We start from the raw sequence: 21,370 nt of genomic DNA, 5'->3' as shown, positions 1-21,370 counted from the left end.
GCTCACACAGAAAAAGGGTTACAGCTGCATTTGCTCAGCATTGCAGCCAAGTCAGGAAGCCCCATGCTGAAGTGGCTGGCACTGGCTTCTTGCACATCAGCTGAACTGTGCCAGAAGTTCTTACTGCAGGTTCAGAACTAAGCTAATCCAGCTCTGGGTATTCCTCTGCATGGGGCCACTGCAGGCACGCCAGCCTCTGTGTCACGGGCTGTCTGAGCACCAGAGACTTCACGGACTGGAAATGGAGAGCTGACTTCCAGGTCTGCCTTTAAACTAATCAGGAGATTAAAAAATGAACATGGTCTCTCTCTGTAATAAGAAATCCATGCTAGGTATCATTTCCCCAGTAACATTGCATGAGTGCAGGGGTTTGGAAGGGGAGATGAGGAGTGTGGCGAGTGCTGAAGTGGCCATCACTGCTTGCAGAGCCATCTCTCAGCTTCATGGACTATAATGTACAGTCATCCTCCTCTGGGAGAAGCCTGCCAGAACATGGCAGCACAAGCATGACTAACCTCCATCAGAAACCAGGCTGCCTGCAGCAAGCTCCTCTTGCTGGTACAAAGGATAAGACACACTGGCCTGGGAGATTCTTGGCAAACACTTCTCTGCCCAGCAACTACAAAGGAGATACAGACTGAGGTATGAACTACTGGCTAGCAGACAACAGACCTCTACATTTTGTGATTCTCAGATCCTAGACACTACTGCTGATTGACAAATCTCAAAGCAGGGAGATCAGCTTACAGAGGAGACCAGCACTAATATTTCATTTGAAAACTGACAAAACTTAAGAACAAAAGTAAAACAACTTATCTGAAGTTATCCAGAAAACAAGTGCTAGAGACAGCAATGGAATCACAGTCCTCTGAGTCCCTGTTCCATTTTAGTGGTTTAGTCTATTTAACATTTTTTTACTTTCTCACCTTCTATAAAAAAATACGTAAATTTGTCAATCAATCATCTCCAGTTTATCATCAGTTCAGTCTGATGCTTATGTGTTGTTTTATGTCAAACAAGCAAAAGAACATTTTCATCAGGAGACTTTGATTTATTTCTCAGTCAAAGATTTTGGAAAAGTTGTTGGTGGGTACTTTGCAAATTTATGAATTGGTGAAGTTTCAAACATTGCATGACTTATGTTTGCTTTCCATAGCTTTGCCAAGTGTTGAAGCAAACTAGTCCAGCTACAGGGAAAAATCCACAGATTTAGTCATCTGCCAGACAAGAGGGTCATAAAAACACAGGCTGAATGACTGCACATTTTCCTTCAATGGCTAACTACAAACACTGCAGCCACAATAACTGACTTATTCTCGGTCAAAGGAGGCACATCCTTTCCAGCCTGTCTGGGGTATTTAAACATGAGCAAGACTGCTCATCATAAAGTCCTGGTAAGCACCCAGGAATGTTTACCCCATGGTATGAGGGTTGATGCAGATATCCTTGAGCTAACTGCAAACAGGTCACGGGCAGTGCAGAGCCCTCTGGACTTAACCACCCCTGTTCAGAAGCCACACACTTGGGTTTGCATTGTGCTGCAACTCAGCTAATGATCCCTGTCTCTCAGGATGAGGATCCTCAACTGAGTAAAGCCAGAAATCTGTGTGTTGATATTCAGACATGCTATTAATTGCTTGGCAGTCTATTTTAGGTCTTGTTTTGCAAATCATTGAATACCTCCAACTTTTATTAACACCACTGCAAACTGATCACTCTGATCCTCTTCTGGGAACATGCAGAATAGCAGAACCTTTGCATTTGTGTTCTGAAGTCTAAGAAAATTTTTTACTTTTTCTTTACAAATCTTTCCAACACAATTAAATAATTCCAGTTTCCAGTCCGTCATTTTCTAGAATAGAAGTCATAAGCCAGAGTGTAAAAAGCTTCCTTCAATTAGCCACAAGATACTGAACATACAGTTCTGTATTCTTGCTATTACATGAACTTTTTCTCATAGAGGGTGGACAGGTTAAGACTTTTCTCATCCTCCATAAGTTTATTGAGATTTTGAAAAATATTGCTATTTCAAGTTGGGGCAAACTGACAAATACTACCTTCCTCCCTTTAAAAACACATATCAGATCAAATTAAATCTATAATATTCCCTTTTTCTGGAATTTAATGTAACACCAAGGTAACATACTGAAACTAAGAATAATTTTCAATGGACAAATGAAACTTCTAACTTTCAAAACATCCCAGGGAGAGGCCTATAGAAAGAGAAATGCCTTTGCTACTCAAAAATACCCAAAATTAATTTGGGTGATTTACTGAAAACAATATTGCTCTACAAGCAGTCTTTCTTTTGATGTCTGAATCATGTTACTAACAAAAAACGGTTATCTTGGGAATTTCTACACCTGCTCTAGCTGAATTTTCTTTACCTTACCGAAGTCTGAGTAAAATGTGGTGAGAAATAAGGAGGGGAATGATGACTGAGCAATACTTCATAGTGACAGCTCAGCCTTGCCATTCCAGCATGGCTGGAACAAGAGATACGACAACATTCATCACTCCCTGGGGGCTTTTTGCCACTACCAATACACACATGATCACTGCCCACTGCTTCCCTGCAGGCCCACATGCTTGGGGACAGTGTGGATTTTACCATTTTCTCCTCTGCCACATGCAAGGTGCAGACACTACAGAGATTTTCGTGTGAAGCCTCCCATCCCTGAGCAAATTTAATCTGCAATGTTGCAAAAGACTAAATGGCCCTAAGCATGGGTAAAAACTACAAATATGACTTTTGTAAACACAGAACAAAACAGAACACCCGTCTTGCCCTCAAACCAAACTCTAATTTGGAAGCAGCGCTAGAGAGACTATGAGATTCAGAGGAGGGAAAGGGGTAGAGACTGTGAGAGGCATCTCTTCTTTCAACTCATAAAGCAATGCCATTCAGATCCTCAAAAGAGCTTGGGAGAAAATTCTCTAGTAAGAGAGAAAGTCAAGAATAAGGTAAATATAAAGCAGAACCTTTTTTGAAAGAAAAAATGGTTGCTGTACAAGCTCAGTTAGGAAAAATGTTTTTTTTCTCCTTCAGTTTTGGTTTGCCTTTAATCTTCCAATTCCTCATGACCCTTAATAAATAATTAACCAGCTGTTGAGGCAGGCTCTATGTGATATAGTCATATATCAAACTTAATAGGAAAATCAAAGTTTACTTAAGTACAGGAGGCACTGAGAGAGATCACAGTACAGCAGCAAGAAGGCATTTCAGTAACATACCCTTTTCACACAGTGAAAAGGTCTTATAAATTATTTCAGCTGCACATTTATTTCAATATCATTCTTGTCCAGAAGATTTACAATAGTGCTTGAAAATTTCTCATGCAAACATAATTTATTTAAAATAAGATATTGCTAGTAATTAAAATTTATAGTTGTATTGGGTTGACCCTGAGTTGATGGACAGTCTTTAAGACCAATGACGCTTCTCACAATTTACATATTTAAACCGCACAGAAAGGCGGGACTGCCCCTTTTGTCGGAGCTCGCCTGCTGGAAGGTGGGGGGTGGCTCCGAGCCTCCAGGCCCCGCCGGGCCGGGCCGGGGCCACTGCCCCTTTCCCCCTTTCCCAACGCTGCAGCACGGACCCTGGGTCGCTGGGGGGGGATTGTCCCAGAGCCACAGGCAGCTAAAACCAGCCATGGACTGCTCACAGCTAAAACCAGCCATGGACTGCTCACAGCTAAACCCATCCAGCGCGGCTCCTGGGGACAGGCGGGTCCCTCTCCTCTCCATGCGGAGCCGGCGGAGTCAATGGGAGCCGGCAGAGCCTCCTGTCTGCAGCCAGCACACTTCGTGCTGAACTGAAGAGGACACCACGCAGCCAGCAGCACAGAGGGAGCGAGGCTTTCCCCACCGTAGAGCCTGAACAAGAACACCCTTCAACATGGCGGCTTCAGAGCCAGGGAGAAAGAGAAGTGAGTCACGTGGGACGGAGCTGGAAATGGCGACGGGAGAAAAGAGGGCGGTGCCGCAATTCTGGCACGTAGCTTAAAAAACCTCCTTGCATGCCGTGGTAAGAAACTGTAATACCACAAACTGTTTGTCTCTTTAATCCATTTGAAGAACATGGGGGGATGGAGGATCCTCGTGTGGCCTGTGAAGATTGTGAAGAGTGCCTATGCCAGGCTATACAGAAGTAGTGAGAGGCTGTTAGAGACTTGTGGCAAAGAAAAGCCTTTGTGTGCAGGCCAAAATAACTTATCCTTAAAAAGATGAATAACCCCATGTGATGGCCCATGTTTTGCAGTGTGAAGGAACTGTGAGATTTTTCATGGGAGAGATGTTCTACACACAGCAGATTGTTTGTTTCCGGGCGGGTCTGCTGTTAGTGGCAGTTTGGGAACCACGTGCAACTGAAGGAAAACCCTTTTTTCCTTAAGCATAAGAGAGAGACTTTTCAAGAACTGGAACACTGACTAACATCCCATGTTCTGTTATCCTTGTGTGAGCTGGGTAAAAGGAGAGAAGTGCTGGAGGGGGGGGGGAGGGGATTTGCTTTAATTTTGTTATTTTCTCTTTACTTTTAATTCTATTAGTAATAAAGCTCTTTCATTGTACTGCAACTGTTTAAGGTTTGTGCCTGCTTTGCTTTTCTCCTAATTCTTATCTCACAGAAGGAAAATAAGTAAGTAATGAATATTTTGAACCAAAACCACTACATTTAATTGGTGTTTCCGCCCGGTTCGAACTCAACCCGCTACAATAGTGTAACATAACATTAAATGCTTTGGTTTTCTATGGTGCCTCTCATCTGAGAATTTCAAAGCAGTTCAGAGCAGTACTGTACATCAAATGGAATTCAAGTTGATTACATACTAGGAAATCTCTTCAGATGGAAACTGAGGCAAAGAGGCAGTCATCTCATTTCAAAAACAACTGGATATAGATTGATGCCTCACTCCAGGGTGCTTTATCTGATTTTTAAGAGGATGATTTTTCAGTGTTTAGCATAAACAGGCCCTTTCAAGACAACTGCAAAATTGGTCTTCTAAATTCATTCCTCCCCCAAATGTAGACCCACACAAGTGGCCCTTCTGAGCCCAAAACCAAACTCAGTGTTTCTGACTCCCTGACTAAACAGGTATTGGGCCATATGTAGGTTGCCTGCCACAACAGTTGAAAAGTTAGAGAGGTTAATGAGTAATTCAGACCACATATTCCCAAGAGCTCCTTTCAGTCAGTGGAGAGGAGTAATGGCTGTTTGCAGACCTTCTGCTTAGATGCTGTGACTACATTTCTCCACTGTTTCTATAAAGAGCCACAGAGTGTGCCTAAATCCATCCCATGAGCTGGTCAGCATCTGAATACAACCCATTAGGTCATGAGGCAATTTGTCACTTACTTTAAAAACACTTTAACTGAAATAAGTCAATCTCTTTGTAGAAGGATTAAAGGAGCTTTGTTTCCTATAGATCTGCCTCTGATGGCCCTACATTACCACACTGCAATAGCTCCCAGTTCCTCCTATGTATTTCTGCTAGCACTTCCCAGACTTTGGAGTATCTCCAGTTCTCCCCTCTGTCTCCCCTGAGCTTGCACAGCTCTGTCTCACATCCCCAAGCTACTGAGCAAGAGGATGTGGCTTGTTTGCAGCCTGTGCCTGTGATGGAGCTGTCAGCTCACTCGCGCTGCCTGGCCAGCTGAGAGGACGGACAGACAGAACAGATCTGTGCTGAGCTCTCCAGACCACCTCACGGAGCCACTCTTCTGCAGATCTGTCCTTTACCCAGACCCAGGTTTCACAAACCTTTTAGGAAATTAGTATCTTCAAGATGTTTACCTTCCCATCAGACAGGTCTCAAACTGATTAGGAATCTGTCTGATGGATAGGTAGGGCAATTGCACAAGACACAACTCCTAAGGAAATTGGGGTAAGAAAACCAACTAAGCTCTCTAAGGAGAAAAGACAGCTGAGGTTGCAACATTCTCGGTTCTCCTTGGGTTTACTTAAACAAAAAAAGGGAAAAAATCCCACCCTGCATTCTCTGGCACACTAGAGATGGATAGTGCTGGTTATACGGTTTCTCATTTACACGAAATAAATAAAAGGGACACTCAGAGGTTGGCTGGGGTTATGCCCCCACAGCACCGTGCAGGCAAAGCTTCTTCTGCCCATGTTCCACACTTGCCAGAGCATGTAAGAGCAACCCCGGCAGTGCCACGCCTGAAGAAATCAGCCCTGATGGGAGACAGCATGTATTTGCTCAGCTCAACCTTGCAGTGACCATGTCAGCTGGCTTGGAGCACTGGGAAAGCAAGTTCTTGTCTGCATGGAGAGTGGGTGCACCAGGCTTCCATCTGCCTGCAGAATGAGATCCAGAAATACATCCAAGTCTTCTGTCTGACTCTGCTCAGTGGCACAGACTAGAATATGAGGAGGGGTATTGGAGGGAAGAAAGGAAAGTGAACTATGGGAAATGAATGAAGAAAGTCCTGCCCCAAAGCAGTTCTAAAGCATTAAGTTAAGTATTAAGCATTAAGTTCATTAGGACAATGTGGCCAGGAATAAATCTACAGCTTCTGGGCATTGGGTCTGACTATATCATCACGTCTGTGGTCTTCAGTAGGATTTTGTGCAAAAATATTTTACTCACAGGTCTTCAACTTTCTAACAAGGTTCTGCTAAATAAGTGCATTAATTTTCATGTAAAGAAAAACAAAACATGACAGGGCTTCTCTGAGATGGATACAGAATGCTAAGTATGATTAGCAAGCTGTAAATACCTCTAAGATAACTGTAGCACTGGGGTACTGCTCCCTGCTGCATAAATGTCACAGCAAGGTCCACAAATGCCTAACTATTACAAAAACCCATGCTGTCACTAATTTACAGTGAAAACATAGAAAAAAGATGTTTCAAGTTAAGATCCCTCAGATCTCCAAATGAATGTCTGTGAATGATTTTTTCTGTCTAGGCCATTTGGCCTTTTATGTAGAGACTGGGCTTGTTTTCACATTTCTTTCTTTGGTTCCACATTTTGCCTACTTATGTGGAAAAGGGTGAACTACCTCAAATGGGAATGTATTTCAGAAGATGTTTTCAAATATCTAGGCAAAAAGCTAGACACGTTTACCTAGATCAGATAGACTGGCTCACTACTGGCACGGATTAAAAGCAGCTTTTCTGGCTGTGAGCTTCCGGTACAACCTGTAGCATGCAGGTAACAATATGTATCATCAAACTTCTTTGATCTAGAGAGTTGTAACTGTCCTTTCAGATACAGGGGGATTTAAAATATTTTAACTTTAAAAATGTGTGATATCTTATATTTTGTGTGTTCAGCATGCACATATGTTAACTGAAGGAAAAAGTCTTATTCAATGGAAGCTTGGAGGAAAGGTGTTAAATCTCAGTTTCTCCATAAATGAGAAATATTTTCCAGTCATTATGTCTCTTTCTTAACTTGGCATACATACAACTAGTCTGTGCTTTGATGTGCTCATTTTGGACTCAGAATGCTGTTTGTACAAAGAGGAAAGCATGAAATAAGCCACTAAAAGGGGCAGAACAGTAACTTTTAGGCTGGGGGAAAAAGAGCAGTGTATTTCTCAATTCTGCCAATATGAATGAAACTTCAAATCTTTGCATTTTGTTGTATTTATCTCAAATTCACCACTGTTCACTTAAGAAAGCAAAAATGTAAAATAATTTTGAGCTCATTTTTTTGCCAGCCCTGTTTCTTAATATAGCTGTGTCTGGAGAGGTCTTGCAGAAGTACTATAGAGAAAAACATGCCAAGGGTAGATTTCACATAAATAACAAGCCCCACAGCACCAAAAAGCATACAGTTGAAGAAATCTGCAAATCTAACCCAATTGTGGTTGTGTGGTTTTCATGACTGACATCAGACTTCAAGCTTTGAAAAGACTACGAATATAAATTATCTGTGACCCTGGAACTCTCAAACTGATTCATCTGTCTATGTTAGCTGGTGCTTCATAACAGATTGGAGAACAGGAAAGTAAAATTTATTTCTGGCATGTTACAGGGAGGAGGCTCTGTTGGAATCTTATCAACAAGTAAATTTGAGAAACAGAAGTTTCAGCATTGACTTTGAGGAGAATGAAGAAAGCCTGGAAACATCAGAAAAGCCCATTCCTCAGGAACAAATAATGACAAGGCAGTTAGTACACTGTCCTCACAGAAGTTAGCTTGTAAAGCCTTAATGGGAGAAACTCTGAGTTTCAAGAAGGTTGGTCCAAATTCAATCTTCACTGGCTGCACAGACTTCTGAACACAGGACTCTAGGGTTACACATGAATAGCTGACATCAGTCACACAGACAGCATAAAAACATTTAGAATGTCTAGATATCTACAAGCCAATCATGAAACCTATCAGGCTAATTAAAAACTGCTGGTCTCAGGCAATTATTTCCATAACAGGTTCAAGAAGTATTTCCAAGCACTGACTGGATTGTTCATCTTTCCCTAGGATCCTGCAATCTCGCCCTATTTACAATACTGCATGTGCAAACCTCTTCATTCATAGCATTTATTTCCTTCTGCAGGCAAGAGACCCAATTTATCTTTCTTAAAAATAAGAAAACAAAAATGTCCAATGGCTAAATAACATTCTGCATGCAAGAAGCTGGATTGATACGTGTAGTTGGAGAAATATCCTAAGTGTCTAACTGCTGCTGTTTTCTGAGTTAAATGCTAATCACTACAGAAACCATATTAGGTGTCTTTCTGTGCTTCTATATGCCCAGGATACCTTCAAAAACCTCCCTCTTTCATGTTGAAATCTCTCAAGGCACAGAAGGACAAAATGAAGGGATCAAACTCAGCATATATGTTTTGCAGTAGAATTTATAATGTAAGAAAATTGCAACTCTTTGCAACAACAATGTTTGTAACACGTAAGAGCAAGGGCCTATTTCACCATCTCTGGACACAGAGGTCTATGTTCAGCTTTGCCACCATGTGGGCAGAATGATATGGGTTTGCACCTGCCTAGCTGGTCCACTGCCTGGAAGGCAAAAATACATCTCCACAAATAACAGCCTCCTAAATGAGAAGTTTATCCATGCTGTCTGTTAAGACAGGACATAGGACAGACTGTATTTCTTCTTGAAAACTAGGAAGGCACCACATAATGTCTAATGAACAGGATTGCAGTGGGAGATGAACAGGTTGTAAGAACTGAGCTGCTCTCTTCCTACTCATGTCAGTAGAGAAACAATCTAAAGCAAGGATCACTGTTAGCACCACTGCTGGAAGTGATAATACAAAAAAAAATCCAACAAGTCAGAAACCATGCTACTCCCAAGCAACATCCCTTTTTCCCCTGGCAACTTTAACAGAGGTGATGGTACAACTGTTCTTGATCTCATGCCTGCTGTAAGCCAAGAAAAGGAGGATCTGTTTACCAGAATAGAGAAATGTGTACTATTTGCAATTCAAAAGGGACCTGAACTGCCTCCCATTTCAAAAAAAAAGGACCTCTGAGAGGAGCCAGTGAGATTGACAAAGAAAACCATCATAGGAACAATCCCATGTGGTAGCATTTCTTTGACACAATGAAATCCCACAAGGGACCAGCGAAGCCCAGGGCTCACAGCCCATGCTTCGCTGAACCACATCTGAAACTACCAAAGTGAAAACAGCTCCCAAAGACAGACAGATCTGGAGGCAGAAAGGGAAAATGAGGACATCACAATATGCTTTCAGAATTTTTGATAAAGAAACAAGATCAGCAATTTGTCTGTTTGCACACATACTTAGTAAGCTAAAATATCTGCTCACTCTGCTGGCCTTGCCCCAGACAAGCAGGGACACTCTGTCAGGGAAGAAAAGGGAAACTGCTTTCACTGGGCCTTTTTTAAGGCCTGTGCTAGGAACAGAGCATCAGAGTGGCTCTCAGAGAACACTGTACAGCTTCCAAGCACAATGCTGAATGATGTACAGACAGGCCACACTTGCTTTTCTTAGAAAGGGACCAAGGAGATGAGGATTTGATTAAGCAGAGCTCTTATCCCTGTCCTTTTCACATTCACACAAAAGTAAACAAACATCAAGTCCCATGTAATGCCATAAAGACATTTTAATAGTAGTACTTCATCACAACTGCTTTTTCAGAGACTGCTCTTGTATTTATGTTTAGCCCCTCTCTTCCTTTTCACAACCTTCTTCCCCACCTCTTCCCAGAACTAGCAATATTTGTAGGTACTCTAGTCTAAACTGGCAGCTTTTGTTTTGCTTTTCCATTTTTTTAATTGCTCTGAAACAATTATTCAGTTCTGCATAAAATTTTCTTACCATTCCAGGTGATTTTCAACAAAGGCAGACATGGGGCTGATCTGTACAGTGTAAGTGTCGTTGGCTGAATACTCAAACAGCCCATAATAGGGATTGAAGAGCTCCTGAGACAGAAGGAAAAAGAATTCTCGGGAGGGGCCACTGTAGTCCAGCCTGGAGAGAAAAACATAGAAAAGATAAAATGAGGCTCCTTACCATTTGAGCGGATTTCCCAGGTTTGCCTACACTGGCTGCTGTCTTAACACAGTGGCCTGTGCAGTCAAGTGTTTCTAACATGATTTATCTCTCCTCTCAAAACTTGATTCTGAGACTTGAACAAGTTGCGATGCCAAAACTTCACCAGTATCCAGGTTGATGTGGGAGGAACCATAACTGGGATACATCCCTTAAGTAGTTTATTTTCCTTTGTTCCAAAAGTTTAGCAAACCAGAGGTACAAGGCTCAGCTTTGCTTCAGCTGGCTGGCTGGCAGAGGGCTAGCTTTTTAGTGAGTGGGTTTGAACTGCCTGTGAACACTTGGGTTCACAGACCAGACAGCCTCATCTAAAGCAGAAATTGCTCTGACTCTCCTACACCGAGATGTACCAAATTCTAGCCCCAAGGATGCTTTCTTAGCTATAGGTATAACCTAAAGGTTTATGCTGAACTGTGGGGTATGCCCAGCCCCTGCCCTAGAGGGATGCCTGCTGAGATAAGGAGATTACTTAACCTCCCAGCAGGACTCCCCTGGAAAGGCAGCCACTTTTCAGCTACAGTGAGAAGAAGACAGACCCAGAATCCTCTGGGAGACCCTATGCAGATAGTTTGTAACCCACTGGCCTTTACCCTCTGACACCCATCCCCTGTATCCCTATAAAAGCTAGCCCTCTACCCCTGTGAGGGCAGAGAGAGCTCATCTCTGGCCTCCCCTTCGCTGGAGTACGGACTAATAAAGCTACCCCGTGCGGAACAGCTATACGGGTCTCTTGTCTCTCTCCTCCTGGTCTGGCCTGGAGGCTGCCCTGCAGAGCAAAGAGCTGAAATCACGAGCTGACAATCACTAAAGAGCTGACAGTCTCTGCATGGGCACTCCGGCTATGGCTGAGGGAAGACACCGGGACCCGGGAAGATGTTTCCTCACAGGACCATCTCTACGGACTGGTCACAGCTTCCTGGGTCAGAGCTACTGACCCCTAACCAGGTGCATCACTGAACAAGACCAAGTCCCAGCAGAACTGTGTCTCTTAAGACAGAATGATGATTCCTTGCTTGTTCAATTCAAGCCCTTCTACTATTCTGGTATTTTCACGTGGTACACCTTAAGCTGCGCTTTGCTGTTGTACGAATTTGCTCTGTAGAGAGCCTCTTTTTTTCCCTTTAAGTTTTTAAACTCAACTTGGAAAAAAAAAAGGAAAACGAGACTAAAAATTTTCCCTGAATGCATGAAATGAAAGGTGTGGTGGATTTATTAAAAACAGATCATTCTCTAATAATGATAGATAGGTTTTTCAATCTAAAATAAACCTACATGTAGCAATATGAAGAAATGATCTGTAGGCATATATCACGTGTGCCAAAAGATTTTCTGAGGTGGACACCTTCTACTTCCTTCTACTTAACAAATGTAAAGTAAGTGGAAAGCTCTGCAACAGAATCAGAATGCCCTGTACTATGAAGTTATAGAAGCATAAGTGAAAGGGGCTGAATGATTGATTTGTGCAACTAGAAAGATGACACAGGCAGATGGGCCCATCCTCCTGTGTTTTATGTCTGGAGATTCAGTACTTCTCTCTTTGAGGGGCTTTAGCTCTAGGATCATGAGATGACACTAAAGCCACACCTACAAAAGAGGATGGTAACAAGCCCAACGTGACCCACTAGTGCCAGCCATGGGACAGGTCTGGTTCAGTGGACATCAAAGTACTGGGTTTAAGCCTGATAATGGCTGGAGTGTGTCTGATTCAAAATCCTCCAAGGGAAGAGACTAGCTACTGGATTTCTGGGCAACACACTAACTCATCATAAAGCCTCTATAGTTCATTTTCAATGTCCTTTTTCTTTGAAACGTGGGAAACTCTGCCCATACAGCATCATGTGGCCATACAGCATCAACTCTTCACTAGGGAACTGGCATCTTGGAGTCCCTGCAGCAGAATGTATACTAGCATTAAGCAGCAGAAACCCTGGAGGAATGTATCTTCAGATGTAAATGAATCAGTGAAGAATGAATGAATTTGCACATCAAATTGGTTTGTAATTTCTCTTGAGGACAGCATGCCACGCAGAAAACAATATGACTTTGCCCAGTGTTAGCATTCCAGAATGCTATTCCAAAAACACAAACTGCAGAGTGCTACATGTTTATGCTTTACTTGCAAGCCAGAGGCAAAACCAGCTGTGAAAGATGACCTCTGTTACACAATATTAAATCCATAGAGAATAAGAAGTAAGAGTGAAAAACCCACTGATACTGAGGTCACCGAGTGACTCTTTGAGATTGGCAACTTCTGTTTTCCACAGGACGTAACCTGTCCTGACACAAGTTCAGCCTGGCAGAAGCCCTTCATTTGCCATGACATCTCAGAGCTGAGAGTGTCAGCAGTCGCTGGACACGCTGAGAGTTGCCTCAGGTACTGTCTGGTACCTTTGGAACTGAAATCCTACCCATGTGGTTTTTGAAAACAAGAAATTTTACATGCAAAGCTAATGAAATACAATTTCAGGCCTTTGTAATATGGCACACTGGAAACATGCACATAATGGTCTTTCCATTATAAAAGTGTGTGGATCAAGTCTCAATTACAATCAATCTCTTGAGGTGAGCCAGGGTGGCTTTGAAAGGTTGTGTTTACATCTGAAAACAAAAGGTCAGGGGCTGGCTTTCATCATACAAGAATGGCTCATGGATTGTAAGAGTGGTAGAAAGTTTCCTGAGAAAAGGCCTTCTCAAGAGACTTCTATTGCTTTCAGATCCCAACTGAATGAATTAAATTTTAAAGACTAAACAGCACTCATGTTTCTCACTTCAGGTGGAAACAAGAAACCCGCATATGGGTAACAAATGATCATTAGATGGCATGCAAAGCAAAAATTTTTAAAGCAAAACCAGATCCATTGTGAAGAGTTAGAGTAACAAAGTGGAGAAAGGTCTGCTCTCTAATTATAGTTCTGAGACTGATTCAATGTGTAAACATTGGCCTGTAGTTGAGTTTTCCCTTCCAGCCTGTCAAAATATCTATGGCAAACAAGATGACGTTAGATTTAACCACTCAAATTGTCACTTTGAGATGCCTAGATGGAAGGTGTTATAGGAAAATGAAGCATTATTGTTATTGTTATTTTTAACAAATGTTTGAGTTGATTAAGATGAATCACTTACTCAAAGGTAAAACAAAACCAAAGAAACATTACATAACAAGAGAGGCTCAGCCTTAGTCAACTTGGTGTTTTGCAACACAACAGCTACTTCAGAACCGAAAGCATTCTGTGGTTCCCTACCCTTCCTCGCCGACAAACGTGACGTAGAGTTTGTTCCGCTGGAGCTCCTTGCGTGAGTATGCCATTACCTGGTTGAAGGTGCCTTCCAGCAAGTGGTCACGCCGTATAATTAACCTGCAAAGGGTGGCAGAAATAAAGATCTGAGTGTTGAGTCCTGTGTGAGCTTGTGAGGCTGAAGGTAAACAACAGCTGTAAAGAGAGACATTGGTTCTCAGAGAACTTAATAAAATGGCATCTGCCAGTGCATGTGCTACTTGACCGTTACGGGTTTTCAGGAGTTGTTCCGTCAGGCTTTCCTATGTGCCTGGAAGGTGAATTTCCTCACAATGTCATGATTAGGTTAAAAGTGCTGCTCTACTGCTAAGACTCTTTGCAACAAACCATACATACAAATTTCTGTGGTAGAGGGGGCTGTGAGCTTCCTGTGTATATGAAGTCACAGTTTTCTGGAATTGGCCCCAAACACTTCCTGGATTTAATCCAGTGAATGTCCATGGAAATACTGCTTCTGTAGTAGGGGAAGCAAAAGGAGTATCAGCCTCTGTTTATATAACACATCTCTCACTCCCTTACTAATCTCTAAAACAACTTAATGAATAGTACTTTTACACACCATCTGTGCAAGAAACCCTTCTTGTTCATATATTCATGGACATTTTAAGACAGACCTTCTAAAATATATTTCATGTCTGCCTTGGACCCATGTAGCAGGACACCAAAATGGGTAACCACCAGCTAGGACTCCTCAGCTCTGTAAGATTATTTTGTTGATGATATTTGCCTGGAAAAAATTGCTTGGCTTCATACTTTTTTGTTTTTCACAACAGATGTCCTTTGGTAGGAAGCCAAGCTGAGGCATAAATTCAACCAGATGCCCAGGAAATACCTTACAAACACACGGCCCTTTGGCAAAGTTGGATAACTAAATGGAGCACAAGTAGGTACAGACTCAAAAGCCAACTAACAAGACATGTGGAAAGAAACTCCACAACCAAATGAGAGAGAACCCCACAATACATGAAGACTGGCACTGAAAAAATCTCTCCAGTTCAAATCCAGGAGGGCTACCAACACAAAGAACTATGGAAAGTTAAACCTGCATGTACAGACTAACTTTCTGTAGGATCATGTTCTGGTCCTCAGTTACACTGATATGTAGATCCAAAGAATTTGGAGTCATCCCGTCATTACAATGATACAGTTGCTGTTAATACCTGGTGGATGTTTGCTTTGAAGGAGAATTCTCCTACTGGCAAATTATAGGTAGGAATGTGAACATCCCTGTTAAATAGGTAGGAAATGGGAGTGTAAGAGAATATGAATCTTTAAGAAGTAAAACTTCCACACAAAAGCCTCTGGAAGGTCACTCTTTTGCAGGGTATATGAAGATCGTATCTTGCCCTGATGGTTATGTAAAAAATGCAATCTACAGGGTGTTTCGCACTCCCTATCACTGTCTTCATGGATAATGAATGAAAAAAGACAAAGCTATTGACATGTTAGACTAATTGAGAGACTAATACTCACTTAATTTTCCCTGGACCTTGCCCATACCCTTTGGCTTCAAGTTTTCGATAGAAATTGCGCAGCTTGGCTTCAAAGTCCCTCCTGTATGGAGAAGGTGCTCTTGCGCTTGCTCGCTGCAGCCCTGGAGGGAAAATGAACAGCATGCTAAGGTGTAAGGGCCTTGACATTCTTCCAAATCATGCAGCTTATGTTTCCAGACAGAACTGGTTAATAAATGTGTTAGGAACTTTTTACAGGTATACAGTGCACTCAGTGTTATTTTTGTTCTATCTGGCATCAATCGAGTTAAAGTTCCTGTAATTCAGTGATTGCAATGAACTTCCAGGGATTGTATCCTCTTCACTAAAAGTACTGTTAAGCTCACCTTGTGTGTGCCCTTGTGTAGCCTCAGCCTTTAGCTGTGATTGACCTGAATGGAAACTGAAGGATCAGAAAGGCATGAGAAAGACTGACATGCATATCTGCCTCTCATGGTCAGTGGCATTTAAGTCTTCTTTCCCTTTTGGACTTTTACGAGATCTCTCTCCTCTGCATTGTATAGGAGATCTTACTTGGCAGGATTATACCTCTAAACTCAGAGCAATGCTTCTCACTGGAGCCTGGCACCCCAGCCAAGCTGGGAGTTGGGTTTCCCCGGGTTAATCTGACTGTATATTAAACACTTCCAGCTATCAACACAAAAGCCCTTTGTGGCATCAAAAAGGATTTCTGTCAGCAAGAAATACTACATTTCCCTATTATGATTCACACATAGAGCAGGTTTTTTAGCAATTTGGAACCTGTTTTGTTTTGAAGGCTGCATTCTCCAAGTAGCTGATTATTCTTTTTTGTATAAACAAGTGCCATGCCATAAAGGGCCAAAGAACAGATTCATGAAATCCCATTTCCCTATCTCATTACAAAAGACAACAAAAACAAGCCCTTTCATGAGAAATCTGGCAGCAAGTGCTCCACAGGAAAGAAAAAGAACCCCACCACATTTAGTGGGAGCCCAAAGTATTATGGTCGCCATGAGGGAAGGACATTATTGTCTCTGCTGGTAAGACAGGCATATTTACATGCAGTGCAAAGAGAATCCCTTACAATCCCCCTTCTTTCTTCTGTTGGCCTTTTGTTTTCTCCCAGGACAAAAGAGAAGGGGTGCTCTCATGGGCTCTATAACCAGGACAGAAATCAGCAAGAAGACAGTGTGTTGCTGGAAACGAGTACCTGCCCTTCTTGTGTTTTCACAAGAACAGTCTCCTAAGTCACCTTTGTGCCAAATACTTGGAGTTTTGTCCTGTAGGAGAGACTTGCTTATGACCTGTCCTGATGTAGATGAAGGGAACTGTATTAACAATAGTGTTAAACTTCATTAATGCAAATAGGACATTCTGACAAAACACTGTCCTCCTGTAGAAAAGGGTTTAGCATGTAACTTCTTCGCATCAAAAACCTTTCTGTTTTCCACAGCCACATCCAAGATCTGAATTTCTCTTGTCCGTTAACTTTGTTTGAAATCAGATAATTTAAATGAATGTTCAAAAAGCGCAGCCACAAATGGATTTCTTCAGATCATATTTGTGTTGATTCTCTCAAAATGGCCACTGGACACAGCCACGCCGTGAGACGGTGGTGGAGGTTGTGTATCTTGGCAAAAGGGAGACATTAGCTCCTCAAATTTCTATAGCATAAACAGTAACTACAGAGATGTAGCACAGCTGGAAATAACCTTCTCAGACAGCATGTCTTTCTGGAAAATATGTTTCCTGTCAAACCTAAGTTAATGGACTCAACATGGGAGGTCAGGCTAGATGATGAAGATGATCCCCTCAGGTCTTAAAATAGATGTGCCTTGGGAAGAAGAGAAGTTTTTGGAACATTGAGTGGAGGAGACTGAACTTTACAGGAGTACTGGAAGTACTGCAATACACCCTCAATTTGGAAGGTGCTCTTTGCTGCTGTCACATAATATGAATGTACTTCCAGGTCAGTGACTTAAGCTTGGAGTACACCATTCTCTTATCCTAATCCTTTCCAATGATATAAAAAGCAGGAAAATACCTTCTTCCATACGGGCAATTTCTGATCTGTGTTTCAGCTACTGCCAGCACTTCAATAGATACACAGCAGCACTGGAAACCGATCCAGCAAAAAAAGCACCTGGGATCAGTTCGGAGTGGGGACTGGAATTAGCAGGCTGACAGCTGATGCTGGCTCTGGATCTGTCCCTTTCCATTTATTAGGAGAAATACCACAAATGCATGATTTTGTCCTAATTTCCCCATCTCCTTACCTGGAGAGTTTTGGGGTGATGAACAGGGTGAGCAGCGAGGAGAAAAACTGTAACCCGGATGGAAGGCAGCCTGCAGTGGTATGTAGGACATAATATCCTCTTCAAAAAGGCTGCACGGAAAAAGTCATAGGGAGAAATTTAGTTCACATTCATCACATGAAGCAATGTAAATATGCAGTATGGTGCAGGTTTACTGTGTCAGATATTTGGGTGCACCTCTGAACTCATGGATTCAAAAAATCCATACATTTCCCAAAGACAGCCTGGTCACTAGTAATGAAGAACAAAATGAGTTTTAATAGACGTTTCATGCTAACACGATGGCTCAGCCCTCTGATGGAGAGCAAAGATGTGAGTAAACAGGAACACTTTCAACATATCAGCAGAGAAGTAAAGATGCACACTCTGTCTCCCAGGCTGTTTTTCTCAGGTTATTTTCACGTAGTTCAGTGCTTTGACTGCTTGAATTAAAATGGTGGGAGTAAGTTGTAAACTTCTTGCATTAGGCAGGGCTATTACAGCACACCAACTCTACCTGGGTAATGCAACATTTCCCATCTCAGACCAAGACAATAAAATAAGTCCTTATCTGTGCTGAGGAGAAGTAGGACCTAAAGACCAAGCTCCCTGCTTCCAGTAAAAACTGAGGCCTTATCTTCATTACCCAAAAAACGCTCACTGCACTGGACATGGAGGTTTCATGCATGTGTGGTAGCACTGCTGCAGTAAAACTATCGATTTCATGAGCAGCTACATTATTGTACTGAGAAAGACAAGCGATTTTTTCCTCTTTCTTTTTCTTTCTTTATAAAACAAGATTTTTTTTCCATTAAAAGGAAATGTTTTGACCTGATTCTTTCTTATCTGCTACTTGATGGTAACAGCCATACTGACCGAGCTGGCTGGATTTACTGCACTGATGGAGGCTGCCTTCCAGGAAGTACAAATTGACAGATGTACTCTGGCTGAATCATTTTGGATGGCTATCAGTATGACCTGATTTAACAAAATCTTTTCAATTATGCTGACAAGGAGCCAGATAGTTTCTCTAGTACTGTAAGTAATGACATTATGCTATTGATCACATTGATTACCTCAGTAGAATTACTAAATCTGCATCACACGACAACTTCTCAAGCCCATGTGTACCCTCTGTCCGAATGTAATGGATCTTCTCCCTGAAACATAAGTGATATTATGGAGAAGAGAAGAAAAAAAAATACAAGACCAGTAAAAAAAAACCATTATCATGGCATGAACCATGCATAGAGTTGTTATTCTTCGGTATTTTCCCAGTTTCTGTTTATCTCCTTACAAAATGGCAAACATCCTATATGCCTGATTCATTTTCTAATCTCCCTAACAAACTTGCAAAAAAAAATTCTATCTCTATCACTCAGTTTACTGATCCAAAAAGAAGAGATTTTATTCCCTATTTTAAAAGACAGAATGATTCTTAGTCCTCCAGTTTCATGTGTACATGTCAGGTCACTGACCACAGAATTTTTGTGTAAGTCTACAACTAAGCACCTTTTGTTAACAGATTTCCAATTAGTATCGCTTCCTTTCCCTCTGTCAGTTCCATCTGGCAAATAACACTAATATATACTTGATATGAATTAATCACAGAGAGGTTATATGGTGTAAATATGTGTTACATGTGTAAAATCATACATTTTATTAATAGGGACTGGAAAACATAGGATAGGATCCTATCAGGAGATTAGGTCATGGAAGATACACATCTACACCCCAGCCTATCAGTGTGTTTCTAAAGCATTGTGGTCTCCAAATATTTTTATTCTAGTATTAAGTCAAAATATTCTACCTCAAGTCAAGGATGTGCTTTAGAACCCTGCAATCAAGGTCCATAAAAGACGGACATTTGCATCCTAGGAGTTTGCTTAATACCTGCTGCATGAGCATTGGACAGTAGCTTGGCTCACTCCTGGCTCAAGGTATTATCAGCAATGACCTGGAGGCAAAAGGCTCAATATCCTGTTACAAATCTCATTATGCACTGGCTAAGCTGTCTAGTCCCTATCACTGGTCAATTTTGTTCTCTGCGCAAAAGGAGATAAAAGCATTATCTGTTCTCTGGGAAATAAGAATTCAAGTTACAGTTGAGAAAAAAAAAATAGTCTGGAATAATTTGATGGTGAAGATAAAAAATTCTCAGTTACAGAAATGTACATCTTGAATACTGAGAGTATTTTTCATTCTATCTCTCATTTTTATTTGCATGTATCAATTCCTCCAGAAGGGAAGTCTAATCCTTACATCCAAAGAATTCTTTGTCTGGCCCTCAGAGGTAAATGACGAGTCAGTAAGGCTACTGGCAGAAAGCACACTGCAGGAATTTGGAGGTCCAGCCACACCTTTGACTGCACAGTACAACCTAAACTCAGGCAAACTCTCAGCTGGTGCATATGGGCATTACTGACATTGATTAACACCAACTTTATGTCCTTGGCCAAAAACAATTAATTCAAACTTTGGAATTCGAATGAGTTTAAGTTGTACTGGTGATTGGTTCTGGTTTTTTTTCTGTTTTTAAAAAATCTGATAGGAAAGGACTTAATAATAGGAAAGGGCTTAAGAAAAGGAAAGATACAATTTAACTACTTTGGAAACCACTACCTTTAAGTCAAGTGAGAAAGGTTAAAGACAAGAGTACAATCCACTTCATAATAATGCTCCTCTTTCTTTATAAAATCTAGGGTGACTATATCCAGACAGGGTTGTAAATCTAACCACGAAGTAAAATCTGGTGCTGGTGGAGTTACTGGGGTTTTGCTGCTGACTTCCATCCAAACACTCTTTTAACTCTATCTTCTGAAAAGCAAAGTGGTAATTGCAGGTGAAAATGGAGTTTCTGCTATTCAGTAATACTTAAAATAGAAATTAGACATGTCACCATTTGCCCATATTTATTTTGGTTCTTCTTACTTCTTGGATGTCTGTGGAAAATAACTATAGTACCCACATGGATCCTGGTGGCTCCCACCTGCTCTTTAAAATGGTGACAGTTCCATAGGGGGTCCAAGTTCATCTTTTGCACTACAGTTACTGGAATCTGGTTTTCCCCACTACAAAAAGTGCTTCCTGGAAGTAGGGTTCAGCAGTCTGGAAAAAAGCAGTACCTGAGTGCGTGGTTTCTGGCCAAGCTGGGCTGACGCTCCTGCAGCATCTCAAAAATGTTGGGTTGGCGTAGAAATGCAACAATCTTGTCATTGTAAGCTGGAAAAGGTAAAAACAAACCAGAGGCTTTATTTGCCATGTCACCATGACTCTGCAGAGGCACACTGACTGCACTACCAGTGAGGCACAGGGCAACACGAAGCAGTGCATGCAGCTGATGAGAGGTCCTAAACCCCACCTTTGTGAGCACTGCTTTGAGAACAAAAGAAAAACTTGGCTTACCCAGAGGTAATGCCTCGTGATGGTGCTGGTTTCGAATAGCTGTTACAAGACTATTGCCTGGTCTGGCCAACAGAGTAACTCCTCTGTTTCGAGAGACTTCAGAGGCCTACAACATCAGATAAAAGGAAAAGAATTATCAAAAGCGACCACCAGTAGCTCATTAGTCAGTTAAAAGATTTGTCATCCTTACTTCTGTAACCTTCAGAATGGTCCATGATGCTGACTGAAGGACAAAAAGCATGCAAGAAAATTACAGCTTTATACTTCAGTCAACTTAAAAAAGGCAAGTAATTCTGTGCTTCCAAATGAAGGTACACCATTACCCATAGCTATCACACCTCCTCAGTGCTGCAGTGAAGGCACCAGAATACAGAAGTAAACGCATGTATGT

General features: G+C 41.7%; 1 protein-coding gene across 6 annotated transcripts in view; it reads right to left on the bottom strand.

The window, feature by feature from the left end:
- HECW1 (HECT, C2 and WW domain containing E3 ubiquitin protein ligase 1) overlaps positions 1 to 21,370 on the bottom strand; it is a 264,830-nt gene that overhangs the window by 29,202 nt on the left and 214,258 nt on the right. For all 6 annotated transcript variants that reach the window (XM_039548885.1, XM_039548883.1, XM_039548881.1 and 3 more), the window contains 7 exons: positions 20,980 to 21,085; positions 20,700 to 20,796; positions 18,651 to 18,734; positions 17,557 to 17,666; positions 15,282 to 15,402; positions 13,755 to 13,868; positions 10,279 to 10,431 (listed from right to left, as the gene is read on the bottom strand). In XM_039548885.1, coding sequence (XP_039404819.1) covers positions 10,279 to 10,431; positions 13,755 to 13,868; positions 15,282 to 15,402; positions 17,557 to 17,666; positions 18,651 to 18,734; positions 20,700 to 20,796; positions 20,980 to 21,085 — 785 coding nt within the window. The remainder of the gene's footprint in view (positions 1 to 10,278; positions 10,432 to 13,754; positions 13,869 to 15,281; positions 15,403 to 17,556; positions 17,667 to 18,650; positions 18,735 to 20,699; positions 20,797 to 20,979; positions 21,086 to 21,370) is intronic.

Source organism: Corvus cornix, chromosome 2 (assembly GCF_000738735.6).
Source record: "Corvus cornix cornix isolate S_Up_H32 chromosome 2, ASM73873v5, whole genome shotgun sequence".
NCBI classification, from domain to species: domain Eukaryota; kingdom Metazoa; phylum Chordata; class Aves; order Passeriformes; family Corvidae; genus Corvus; species Corvus cornix.
Note: the sequence above shows the minus strand (reverse complement) of the source record. Positions and strands in the feature narration are given on the sequence as shown.